This window comes from Mustela nigripes, chromosome 3 (genome assembly GCF_022355385.1).
Source record: "Mustela nigripes isolate SB6536 chromosome 3, MUSNIG.SB6536, whole genome shotgun sequence".
In the NCBI taxonomy this organism is placed as follows: domain Eukaryota; kingdom Metazoa; phylum Chordata; class Mammalia; order Carnivora; family Mustelidae; genus Mustela; species Mustela nigripes.
Genome location: NC_081559.1, coordinates 131563717 through 131577105, shown reverse-complemented (window position 1 = coordinate 131577105; position 13389 = coordinate 131563717). Strand labels below are relative to the sequence as shown.

Below are 13389 nucleotides of genomic sequence, written 5' to 3'. Positions count from 1 at the left end.
CTTCCGTTATGGAAACACTTTCCAGAAGGTGAATCTCCTCATTTGGAAAGCATCATTGCTTTTGTAGTTTTCATATTTGGGATTTCTAACAAAAGTGTTTTTTGTGAGATTAGGGTGCTGAGCTTGCATCTACAAATGAGAGAGAATCCCATGATTTACTTGTAGGCTCTTGGGTATTAGTAAGCATGTGTAGTTAGATGAGCAGTCCTTCCACATTCCTGCAGAAATAACTGAAAGCCCTAACAGCGTCATGAACTTAAAGATAAAAGACAATGAATTTTCTGTTGCTGTACTTTTATTAAGATGTTGTTTTTACCACAATTAGATTATGAGTGTGTTGAAGCTTAGTACAATTGAAATTTTACTTTCTCCTTAAAAGACTTTTAATATTTTCCTTGCTAGATGGCTTTGAAATGTGCTGATATTTGTAACCCATGTCGGACCTGGGAATTAAGCAAGCAGTGGAGTGAGAAAGTAACGGAGGAATTCTTCCATCAAGGCAAGTTACAGTTTTGAGTGATAAGTAGTCTGTTCAGTTCCATATTTAGCATCATGTGGATAAACTAACCCCGACATTTACAGGTGTCCAGGAAGAGATGCTTGCTATTTTTAGTGATAATTCATAGTAGATATACATAGAATAAATAATGTAACAATTGAACACCTATTTTGGAAATAAACAGTTCACTTTTGAAATGATCAGATATGTATATATGTATGGATTTGTAAATAGATGTAGAAATTTTGCTGTACAGAAAGACTTCCCTTGTTCCGTCTTTGCCCTGTGAGGAAGGTAGGGCTCTGTGAACGGCAGGATATGTTTAATAATTGAAAGCCAGGGACCACGGATCTTCCTTTCAAGCCCCTTCCTTTTAGAGACCTAAGTTTTAAATTAAATTGCTGACAGAATTACAGTCTTAAGGTAACACCTAGTGAAGTTTTTTATCTCCTCCATTTAAAATAGGATATCAGCTTGGCAACTTTTTCTGTCTGTGAATAACTTAAAAATTCAGAAAAGAGCTAAGTTAGAAGCCATCCTCTCAGGAGGATTAAGTATGTCGTTTTTCCTAAGGAATTTACAGGTAAGATGAGGACTCTAGTTATATACTTAAGCAATAGGTATGTTCCACATTAATAATTTTTTTTTTTTTTTTTAATTTCAGGAGATATAGAAAAGAAGTATCACTTGGGTGTGAGTCCACTTTGTGATCGTCAGACTGAATCTATTGCCAACATCCAAATCGGTAACTCTGCTTATTTAGCTATAACTGCTTAGAAAAGTGCTGCTGACTTTAGTTTTGTCAAGAAGAGATGCACACCTGAAATATATAACATTAAAATTGTGCTCATTTCTATTTTTTAATTGAAGAAATGATACCAGTTTTTTCCATTTTCGGCTTTCATAATTTGCTCTCATTTGATCTTAGGTCCCCCAAACCATGATTTTTGCAAAACAGGTAACAGTAGCTTTGTGTCTGTTCTGACACTGAAAGAAGACATGGTTTGCCCATGTGGAAGCTTCTTTTGCACGAGTCTGGCATTGCCAGTGAGAAAGGGGACCCTGAGCAAGCAGGACCATAACGTGAAGATCAGTTTCCACTACTGCTTCCTTGTCTCTTTTCACCTCTGCTTTTGGATTGTTCTTCAGCCTCCTGCACGGGGCCTCTGCTGCGCAGCATCCACCCCTCACACACCCACAGCAGCTTGGGACTCGGCCCTTTCCCCAAATCTGTGACACCCCTTCACTCTCTCCGCCTCGCCATCCTTCCCACCTGCCTGCTGGACTCATTTTTCTGGAAGAGCCGCCTCCCCCAGAAGCTGCCTTCCGCTGTCTGCAGGCAGAGTCGCCCCTTTTCCAGACATCCAGAGCCCAGGATCCATGTCTCTCCTGGTTCCCTGGCCCTTGCCCTTGGGGATGTGTTCCTGAGGGCCGGCCACGCCCCCTGGAGGCAGGGGCCACTTGAGAACCTTACTTAAAGCGTAGCTGTCATGGAAAACACAGGGAGATGGGCTGTGACTGCAGCTTGGACAGCTTGTGCAAGAGCAGGGAGTGGCCGGTGGGGTTTTGAGTGTAAAGTAGGAGGACAGTGTGCAGTGGGGCAGGTCAGCTAGGTATTGAGGGATGAGTATAATCTTGGTAGTTGGTGTTGAGTAGGGTCTTGGAGCATTGGTGAACATAAAAAAGTGTGTACACAAATTTCAGAAAGAGAAAGTTTCTAGAAACTCAGACGATAATGTGCTTCTGCACCATAATACTTTGAAAAGAGGGCTGTGCTGTAGGGTGAGAAATTCAGAAATCTAATGCTCACATTGTAACCACAGAGGATGTTCACATGGAAGACAGCAGGTAGGAAAGGACTTGACCGCAGAGGGAGAGGTAGGGAAGATGAAGAGCCATGCCCAGGAGAGTAGGGCGCAGGCCTTCGGGAATGGTGTGGGGGTGCTGGGGTGCCCAGAGATCTCAGGCAGCCAGGAAGCCTGAGGAACTTTACCAAGGGTGATGTTTTCTTTGGGGAGGATGAAAAGACAGGTAAGCAGCAGATCTGTTGTGTCTCAAGTAGAAAAATCTTCAAAAGCCAAAGAATGGGTGAAACCTGGGCAAAGGGGATTGAATCGAAGAGAGGAAAGTGGGTAGCAGAGTCTCCGTAGCTACCCTTCACGTTCTTTTGCCTAAGTAAATGACCCCCTCAGTTAATGAGGAGACTTACAATGAGGTTTTTTAAAATTGCAATTTTTAAAAGGGAAGAGAAGCTGGATCCCTTAAACTCTTCATTTCCATCTATAGATCTTGTCTATGTTGTCACGACAGTTCTGGGTAAGGTTATCTGAGGGACAAAGATTTCACAGAAAATGACAGTAAAAGTTGACATCTGCTGACTCCTCACAACCACCCTACAACAAAAAGTACCACCAGTAGCCTCCTTTTCAGGTAGTTTGCCCAATTTGTACAGTTAACAGATACTGGTTTTTTGACATCAAATCCCAGGTAAAACGGGGATTGAAAGTTCTATTTCTAGGGTAAATCATGGAACTGTAAATACTGTGATTACTCAGAGCCAGCACAGGGTCCGTAAGTAGAAGTCATGTTTAATCCAGTTTCCTTCTCTAATAGGAATAATAGTTTGTTAAACAAGAAAAGATTATGTTCTGGGTAAGGAAGGCATTTGGCATGGTGTCCTGTGGTGTGTGTGGAGGGGAGAGAGGCCTGTGGGCTAGAGCAGTAAGTGGGTTCCCGGGCAGCTGACGAATGGTGCCCCACCTTCGGAGAGGGCGCTGCGTGGCTGTCTGTGTCCAGGACCCCAGCCATCATTTTCACCAAGTACTTAAGAGCTAAAAGAATGAGGTTAACCTAGAGCCTGAAGTAATACTTCCAATTGGAATAATGGGTCGATCTCATTTGGGTATAAAACTGCAACTGCTCATGACTTCACTCTGGCACCTTGAAAAGACAGGGCGTTGGGTGACAGTTCAGCTTGGCACTGTGGTGTGAGGATGGCTCCCCGAACAGTGCTGCTTTGACCAGTGATGACATTTCTCTGTTTTCTCTCTTCAACCAGAACACAACTTCTTGAGGGCATATCTATTCATTGCTATCTTCCTGGCCACCCTAGAATAGTGCCTGGCAGATATTCGATTCTCAGTTAATATGTGTGGAGGGAATGGAAGAAATAGAAGAAAGCCTTATTTCCAGTAGTAACTACTAGTTCAGATACCACAATTTATACAGTTTTCTAATGAAAAGTCAGGTGCTGATTGCTTTAACTCCAGATTTTTTTGTTACCTAAATGTAACCTATGTTGTCTGTGGTCCACATGGTCTTTTGCCAAAAAGTAGTAGTTCTGGAGGTGAAGAAAATTTAAGCACTGTGAACATAGCAATGATAGAATTTGCATTTTGTCATGAGTTTTGGCTCTATAAATTCTGACTCAAATAAAGTGGCCAGTTGTAAGCATGACCAGGTATGAAGACTGTGCTGCTTCAGTTCCCGCCTCATCACCCAAAGGCCTTTGGAAAAGACCCCTCGTCACCTCCAGCTGTCTCAGTGGGAACAGTGTGTCCTGCTTTCTGCAGAGCTGAGAGGGCCATTGAGTGTTTGCTCAGATAGGATATGTTTGTCCAGTGGAGAGGAATCGTCAGAAAAGATTGGATGTGTTTGTCAGTTCACCTTTACATAAAGTCCCATTGAGTTACTCAATAGTTCTTCAGAGAAGTTAGGTCAACTTACGCACACACATCCCTGCTGAAAACTTAGGTGATGTCCGGTTAGGACTTAAGAGAATAAACGCTGGATAGATGTTCTGAAGATAAAGTTTCAGAATATATGTTAATGCCCTTTTTCTCTTATTTTCTCAAGGTTTCATGACTTACCTAGTGGAGCCTCTATTCACAGAATGGGCCCGGTTTTCCAATACCAGGCTCTCGCAGACGATGCTCGGACATATGGGGCTGAACAAAGCCAGCTGGAAGGGGCTGCAGAGAGAACAGTCCACCAGTGAGGACACGGACGCTGCGTTCGAGGAGTTGAACTCACAGTTATTACCTCAGGAAAATCGGTTATCATAGCCCCCAGAAGCAGTGGGACAGACTGCCTCCTGCAGGTTTTTAGAAATGTGAAATGGGGTCTCGAGGCGAGAGGACGTTCTCTTGGCTGCCGAGGTTTCTGAACAAATGAGGCCAGCGTTCTTCCCAAGGTGTCCTCTCTCGGATCATGTGACCCCACTTTTTAATTACAAGACCTGAACACATAGCAATATGCATTTGGCTTTCATGTGAAACCTTGAATATGCAAAGCCCAGCAGGAGCCCATTGGAAAGGAGTAACAGAGGAAGTTTTCCGGTGTGCCACGAGTCTTTCAAAGCATTTATTCCTCGAACCACGAAACTTGAACTGTATCTTTCAGCAGAAATCTCTTGGAATTTAACCAGTCTGATGCAACTTTGTGTATCTGTACCTTCCACTAAGTTCTGAGAAAATGGAAATGTGAAGTGCCCAGCCTCTGCTGCCTCCTGCGAGACTCGATGTTTACAAATCAACTCTGAAATATTGGTTCTAAATTGCCTTGGAGCATGATTGTGAAGGAACCACTAAGAATTTTAAAGATCAAACTGAAACTGCAGCTCTTTCCCCCTGGTTTGCCTTTTTTCTTCTTTGGATGCCACCAAAGCCTCCCATTTGCTATAGTTTTATTTTGCGCACTGGAAACTGAGCATTTATCATAGAGTACCGCCAAGCTTTCCCTCCAGTGCTGTTTGGCAATGCAATTTTTTTTAACTATTAGTTTTTTATTTGGGGCGGGAGGGGAAGAACACCAATGTCCTAGCTGTATTATGATTCTGCAGTGAAGACATTGCATGTTGTTTTCACTACTGTACACTTGACCTGCACATGCAAGAAAAAGGTGGAATGTTTAAAACACCATAATCAGCTCAGGGTATTTGCCAATCTGAAATAAAGTGGGATGGGGAAGTATGTCCTTCAGAGCAAGGGTACCTAAGTCCCTTTCGCTGCAGTGAGTGAGAGGTATGTTGTGTGTGAATGTGTGGATGTATGTTTGCGTGCATGTCTGTGCATGTGTGACTGTGCATGTGTTATATTTATCCACGTGGGAAATTATTTATTATTTTAGAATGTGACACAATGCGCAGCCACACCGGGGGAGGGGAAGGTAGGTGAGCTGTACCAGACTGCTCCAGTTGCCTTAAACTATGCACAAAGCTAAGTGACCAAACTTCTTGTTTTGATTTGAAAAAAGTGCATTGTTTTCTTGTCCCTCCCTTTGATGAAACGTTACCCTTTGATGGGCCTTTTGATGTGAACAGATGTTTTCTAGGACAAAATCTAAGGACTAATTTTAAACTTCAAACATTCCACTTTTGTAATTTGTTTTAAATTGTTTTATGTATAGTAAGCACAACTGTAATCTAGTTTTAAGAGAAACCGGTGCTTTCTTTTAGTTCAACTGTATTTCCCTTGTTACTGTAAAAGACTGTTTATCGATTATGTTTACAGTTTGTTGCAACAGCCATTTTCTTGGGAGAAAGCTTGAGTGTAAAGCCATTTGTAAAAGGCTTTGCCATACTCATTTTAATATGTGCCTGTTGCTGTTAACTTTTGATGAATAAAAACCTATCTTTTCGCATATTTATCTTTGATATTTAACTTCCAACTCAATCTTTTGGAAATCATGATGCTAAATTATTAGAAAGCAAAGATTCCGCTTCTTCTGCTAGCAGTCACTCTTCCATGATTTATTTAGGCAGAGCTAGGTGCAGGCGCAGTCCTCTGGGGTTCTGTGCCGTCATCTGCAGCTCACGCGGGAGCGAGCGGCCCCAGTTAGGTAGTTGGCTCAGAGTTCGGACTGATACAAGGTACAAGTCAGCTTTGAGGCCATCCTCTTGACTCCACAGCCTTACTGTTCCCACAGTTGGGAATTGCCTAAGACATCAGCACCTCTTGCAAGGACTTAAATACTAGTTATATTGGCCTTGCTTTGACTGGTACCAGTGTAAGACAGGCACCACAGGGCCTCTCCAGTGTCTTCCCCAGTCCAATTCATTAGAAAGGGTATAGTACAAACTTTAAAATCAAACATATTGCCATTATTTGCAGAGAAGAGTGATGTCCAATAGGAATATAATGTGAGCCATGTAAGTGAATTATCAATTTTTCTACTAGCCACATTTTAAGAAGGAAAAAGAAACAGATGGAATTATTTTATTAACATTTATTGCAATATATCCAAAACATTTTATCAATTCAATAGATAGTCATCATCTTAGAAAAAAACAATTGTTGAGATGTTTTACATTCTTTTGGGGGATACGAAGTCTTTGGAATCTGGTGTGCACTTTACACTTATAGCACATCTCAGTTCAGACTAGCCACATTTCAAGGGCTCAATATCCACATGTGGCTAGTGGCTACCATATTGGACAACATGGGTACAGAAGTCTGACGGTAGTCGAGTGGACTGTAGCTGGGGCAGGTCAATGGCCAGTTAAGGCGGCACCACCCTGGAAAATCTGATGCATCTAGAGTCTGATGAGATCTTTACAGGCTCTGAGAAGATCTTTACAGACCTAGTATGTCAGCACATGGAAAGTGGAACTTTCTCAGGAAACACATTAACCAAACTCACAGTAACTGATATTTTACTTATAAGTTAGTATTTTTTTCAATTTACAATGGAAATATAACTATCAATCATTCTCTCCCTTTAGGCAAACCTTCTTGGGAAGTCAATTTATGATCAGCGGTTACTTGGTGAGCATGGATTCTGAGCAAGGGAAGCAAGTTGCCTCATGCATCCATCTCCCTGTGGGGATATACCTGCTGATATCCATGTGTGTCGACCAGGGTACGCTCTTCCCCCGGATGATGCTAGAGATTCTCTGCCAGTAGTTGCTTCTCCACATCAGCTTCTGATTGGCACACCCAGTAGATCTGTCAGTACCTTCGGCTTTGTTTCTGTTGGGCCTGCCCGGGCTCCATCTGCTGGCGTATGATTGCTTCTACCCTGATCCATTTTGTGTTTCTTACTGTTTGATAGTCAAAGGATTTTCTTCTTATTTCCATTCTTGGGAGAAACACCTCAGTATTGCTCCCATTTCCTGCCTACGCATATCATAAACCCACTGAAAAATCATGTTTTGTTACATGTACTTGGAGGTCACAGTCTACAGCCCTACTCCTTAAATATAACCTATATTCCTTGAACATTGATTTTCTAGAAGAAATTTGAAGAAACAGTTCAATAATTTAGAAGATTAGACTTACATAAATGTTATGGAACAGAATTAAAATTCACATGAATTTTTAAAACGGGAGACTTCAAAGAATTGTTGAGCGTGTAGCAGCCTTTTGGGTCTCTAGGCCCAATACTTCAGTAGCGGGGGTGGGGGGCATCTCCTCTGTTCTGGGGGTAGAGGTTCATGGAGAGGAAATTTTGGCACAAGCCTTAGCTTAACGAAAAATAATCTGGTACATGGTCAGTATTTGTATTCTGTAAATGCGATGGTTTATAATGATCCTCTTTGTATAAAAGCAGCAAATATTTTATGTCCTTTGCAAACCTGGGAAATATATTTGTACCTGAGGTACAGGTTAGAGGTGCTAGTAATTCTTTGAAGATTCCTATATTGATTTCTTTTTCCAAAATGCTTTCCTGGCTCTTTAAGCTTTAAGTTTTCTTAAAACTCTCTAACTTTCGCATCAGAGGTTTACGATGTTTTCATGTGAACTTTTTTTACTGTATAAATACTAAATCCTCTCCCAATCAGTATCTCCTGCTTGAGAAAACAGTGACAGACAGCTAATACGCATTCACTAATGTTTTTAAATAAACATGCAAGAGTTCATCTGAACCATTCCTTGCTTGCTAAGGATCTACAGACAACCTGTGTCTTTTGGAAAGCCCCCAAGTGTCCAAGGTCTGTAGGTAGAATGACCACTACTTGAAGGTGAGTTGATGGGGAGCACACAGCAGGTCTCATTCACCTTCTAGTCTCCTGTGCTTGGCACAGGGCTAGCGTAAATTGGGCCATTAATAAATGTTTGTTGAACAAACTTATTTGGTATTGATGTCTTTCCTCTTTAGCCATCAGTCTAATATTGAACAATTATATCAAAACTAGTTTGTCTGTGGTGAATCATGTGGTCAGCAACACCTGGGTTCCTGTTGTGTGCAGAGAGCACGGCACTCAATGTAATAAAGGTATTAAAAATGACAAAACCCTGGTCTCTGTTCTCAAAATGTTTGGGTGGCAAAATTATGTGTGAAAAGCATTCTATATTATGGCAGTTTCTGTATTACACAAAGTAGGTGCAAAATATTAGGGTGTGGTTTAGGAGAATGGTTTTAGTTTGGTTAATGATGAAAATGACACCATTTCTAGTAATTCTTGAATTTTTTTAACATGACGGGCAAAATCATTTAACCTTCAAATTTGATTCTAATATACATTCTCCACATCTTCACCAACACTTGTTGATGCTGGTCAGTCTGATGGTATGAAGTGACACTGTGGTTTCAATTTGACGACGACGAACATCATTTCGTGCACCTCTTGGCCATCTGTATGTCTTCTCTGGAAAAATATCCAAGTCCTCTGCCCATTTTTTTAATCAGGTTATTTGGTTTTTTGAAAGAAGTTGTATAATTCTTTATGTTTTGGATAACCCCTTATCAGATGTACAGTTTGTAAGTAACAACTCCCACTAAGTGGCTGCCTTCACATTTTGTTGATGGGGTTTCCTTTGCTGTGTACAACCCTTTAGTTTGATATGATCATGTTTGTTATTATAGCTTTTATTGCCCCTGCCTAAGGAGACTGATCCAAAAAGCCTATTTCTAAGACCAGTGTTAAAGACGTTACTGCCTGTGGTATCTTCTAGGAGATTATGGTTTTAGGCCTCATATTCAAGTCTTTAATCCATTTGAATTTTTGTATACGGTATAAGTGAACCAGTTTTCCCAATACCACTTATGAAGATATTGTACATCCTTGGCTCCTTTGTCATAGATTGATTGACCCATATATGCCTGGCTTTATTTCTGGGCTCTTTATTCTGTTTCATTAATCTATAGGTCTGTTTTTATGCCAGTATCATACTGTTTTAATTACTAGAGTTTTGTAATAGGTTTTGAAATCAGCACAGTGCCTCCAGCTTTGTTCTTTCTCAAGACTGCTTTGGCTATTGGAAGGTCTTTTGTGATTCCATACAAATCTTAGGATTATTTGTTCTAGTTCTGTTTAAAAAAAAAAAAGAAAAATGCAGTTGGCACTTTGATAGGGATTGCACTGAACCTGTAGATTGCTTTGGGTAGTTTGAGCATTTTAACAATCCCAAGTTTTCCAGTCCATGAGCATGGTATGTGTCATCTTCAGTTTCTTTCATCAGTTATAATTTTCACAGTATAGGTGTCACTTCCTTAGTTAAATTTATTCCCAGGTATCTTCTTCTTTTTAATGCAGTTATACATGGGATTATTTTCTCAACTTTTTTTCTAATAGGTCCTTATTAGTATATAGAACTACAACTAATTTCTGTAGGTTACTTTTGTATACTGTTTTTAAAAAAGATTTATTTCAGGGGTGAGAGATGGAGAATCTCAAGCAGACTCCCTGCTGAGCATGGAGCCCAACAAGAGGCTCAGTCCCAAACCTGAGATCATGATTGAGCCAAAATCAAAAGTTGGATGCTTAACCAACTGAGCAACCCAGGTGCCCCTGTCTAAAATTTCATAACTGAATTCATTTCTAGTTATGATGGTGTTCTGGTAGATCCTTTTAGTTTTTTATATATAGTATGTCAACTGCAAATATTGAGTTTTACTACTTTTCTGTTTGGATGCCTTTTCTTTTTTTTCCTGATTGCTATGGCTAGACTTCCCAATACTATATTGAATAAAAGTGGTGAGGGTGGGTATCCCTATCTTGATCTTAGAAGAAAAGCTTTAAACTTTTCAACATTGAGGATGATGTTACCTGTGAGTCAGTCATACATGGCCTTTATTATGTTCAGGTACGTTCCCTCTACACCCACTTTGTTTTTATCACAAATGGCCATCAAATTTTGTCAAGTGTTTCTTTTTCCTGCATCTGTTGCATACATTTTTATCCTTGTATTATTAATGTGGTATATCACATTGATTTGTAGATGTCAAATCATCCTTGCACCCCTGGAATAAATCCCATTTGATCATGTGTATGACCCTTTTAACATACTAAATTCTGTTTGCTAGTACTTTGTTCAGGATTTTTGCATCTATTTGCATTGGGGATAGTGACCTGTAGTTTTCTTTTTATGTGGTTTGTCTTTCAGTATCAGGCCAGTGCTGGCCTCTGTAATCTTTATTATTTCCTTCCTTCTACTAACTAGATACAAGCTTAGGTAGTTTATTTGGGATTTTGTTTCTTGAGGTAGACTTTCTTTAGCCATGAACTTCCCTCTTGGAAATGCTTTTTGTTGTATTCTATGGCTTTTGTAAAGTTGTTTCATTTTTCATTTGTCTTAAAGTGTTTTTTAATTTTCTCTTTGATTTCTTCATTGACTTAATGTTTAATAATGTTTTTAGTCTCCATGCTTTTGTGTTTTTACCAGTTTTATTAATGTAAATGACTTCTAGTTTCATACTGTTTTAACTGTTAGGAAAAAAGAGGCCTGATATTGAATTTATTGAAACTTTTCTGGCTTAACATGATCGCTCTTGCAGAATGTTCTGTGTACAGTTGAAAAGAATCTGTATTCTACAGTTTGGGGGAATGGAATGTTTTGTATGTATCAAGTCCATCTGGTCTAATGTGTCATTTAAGGCCAATGTTTCCTTATTTTCTCTCTGGATGATCTATCCATTGATGTAAGTGGGGGTATTAATGGCTCCTACTATTAAAGTATTACTGTCACTTTCTCTCTTTTATGTCTCAATATTTTGCTTTCTATATTTACATGCTCCTATGTTGGCTGCAGAGGTATAATGATAAAAGGGGTTGATCCAAGAGGATCTAACACTTGTAATCATTATGTAATACCCTTGTCTTTTGTTACAGTCTTGGTCTATTTTGGTTTTTTTTGAAGATTTATTTGAGAGAAAACAAGCATGAGGGGGGTGTGGGATGAGCAAAGAGAGAGCAACACACTGACTCTGCTGAGCATGGAGCCTGATGCAGCCCACCTCAGGACCCCAATATCATGACCTGAGCCAAAATCAAGAGTTGGACACTTAAACAGACTGAGCCACATGTTTGCCCCTAGTCTTTGTCTATTTTGTATGATATGTGTATTGTTAACATTAGTCTTCTTACTGTTTGCTTGCATAGAATAACTTTCTTCATCCTGTCACTTCCAATAGATGTATCTTTAGATCTGAAATAAGTCTCATAGGCAGCAAATACGTGGGTCTTTTTAAAATGTACCCAGCCACCCCCTCATAGGTAACATGCTTATCTCCATTTTGTTTAGTTTTCTCAGGTTTTGTCCTATTCTTTTGCCTTTCTTTGCTTCTGTAAAGTAGGCAAACAGCTACCCCTCCCAATCCTGAAGGAGTGGCCCTGTGTATGAATGCCCTGTGCAGACTGCAGCTGCCTGACCGTTTTGCATGGTGAGCCGGAATGGAAGCAGGCACAGGCCAGGGATATACTATGCACACTATGCTAGGGCCACCTTTGGGGGGAATGGCTCAAGCTAGTGGGGGCCTGAGGCTCACTGGGGTGGCCCAGCAGGCTGGCTAGAGTGCCTGGACTCTGCTCCAGTCTACGCTATCAAGATGGAAGGGGAACATAAACAATGGTAATGAGCAGTGCTTTCCACCTGAGGCCCAGCAGTTTCTCCACCATTCTTCTGACAGCTGTAGTTAGTAAATGGCTCTCCTTCACTCAGGGCTAATTGCCCTTTAAACCAGTTTTGTTTTGTTTTTTTTTTTTTGCTGTGCCCCAGGGTGGACAAATCTGCACACAGGCTCCCCCAGGATATCCCTCCTTATGTAGTTTGCTGCACTGGGGTTCAGGTTCCTGTCATTACTCCCTCTCACCTACCTTTCTCTCTGTGGTCCCTCTCTCTTCCGTTGTACGAAAGCTATTCAGTCAGCCCTTAGTTCTTCTAGAACAATTGCTTTATATGTAAATTTGAGTTTAGCAGCTCTCTAAGCTCCCTAAACCACTATCCTGGACTGCCTCCCAAAAGTCTACTTCAGCCTCATTCTATCCCTCAGAGAAAACTCCCCTATTTTGGAGTTGTTAGAAGGATGGTTTTTCCAAAGTATTTGTTTCCGGTAGTTGCTACCTCACGTTGTCTTCTTTATCACTGAGACACAGGCTCTGGAACTAGGTATATCAAGAAAACAGGATTCTTGCACAGACGGGCCCATGACTTCTGCTCCACCGCAAGCCTGTGCAAGCAGTATACAGGATGACACCTAGCAGAAATCAGTTTACTGGAAGCTACAGCACCCTCACGTAAAATCATGTGAGTAGTAATTATTTAGCTATCTACCACTCATAGAATGGTATTTCATGTAATCCTCAACAACTGTTTCAGCTGAGTATTATTCCTGTTTTGAAAACAGAATGACTTGTAGAACTCCCAAGTACAGGCTCTCTGACTCCTATTCAGTATGTATATATAGTGCATCTCGGACCAGTCAGATCATAGGAGACAAAACATACTAGTTACTTTACATTTTATAGCTGAGGCTCAGAAACTTTTTTTTTTTTTTTTAAGATTTTGTTTATTTATTTATTTGACAGACAGAGATCACAAGTAGGCAGAGAGGCAGGCAGAGAGAGAGGAGGAAGCAGGCTCTCCGCCAAGCAGAGAGCCTGATGCGGGGCTCGATCCCAGGACTCCGGGACCACGACCCGAGCCGAAGGCAGAGGCTTTAACCCACTGAGC

At 40.8% G+C, this 13389-nt stretch overlaps 1 protein-coding gene across 2 annotated transcripts in view; it reads left to right on the top strand.

Moving 5' to 3' along the window:
* PDE7A (phosphodiesterase 7A) overlaps window positions 1-6141 on the top strand; it is a 115653-nt gene extending 109512 nt beyond the window's left edge. For both annotated transcript variants that reach the window (XM_059394658.1, XM_059394659.1), the window contains 3 exons: window positions 403-499; window positions 1164-1244; window positions 4355-6141. In XM_059394658.1, the coding sequence (XP_059250641.1) occupies window positions 403-499; window positions 1164-1244; window positions 4355-4563 (387 nt within the window). In that variant the 3' untranslated portion in view covers window positions 4564-6141. The remainder of the gene's footprint in view (window positions 1-402; window positions 500-1163; window positions 1245-4354) is intronic.
* Window positions 6142-13389: the final 7248 nt, after the last annotated feature.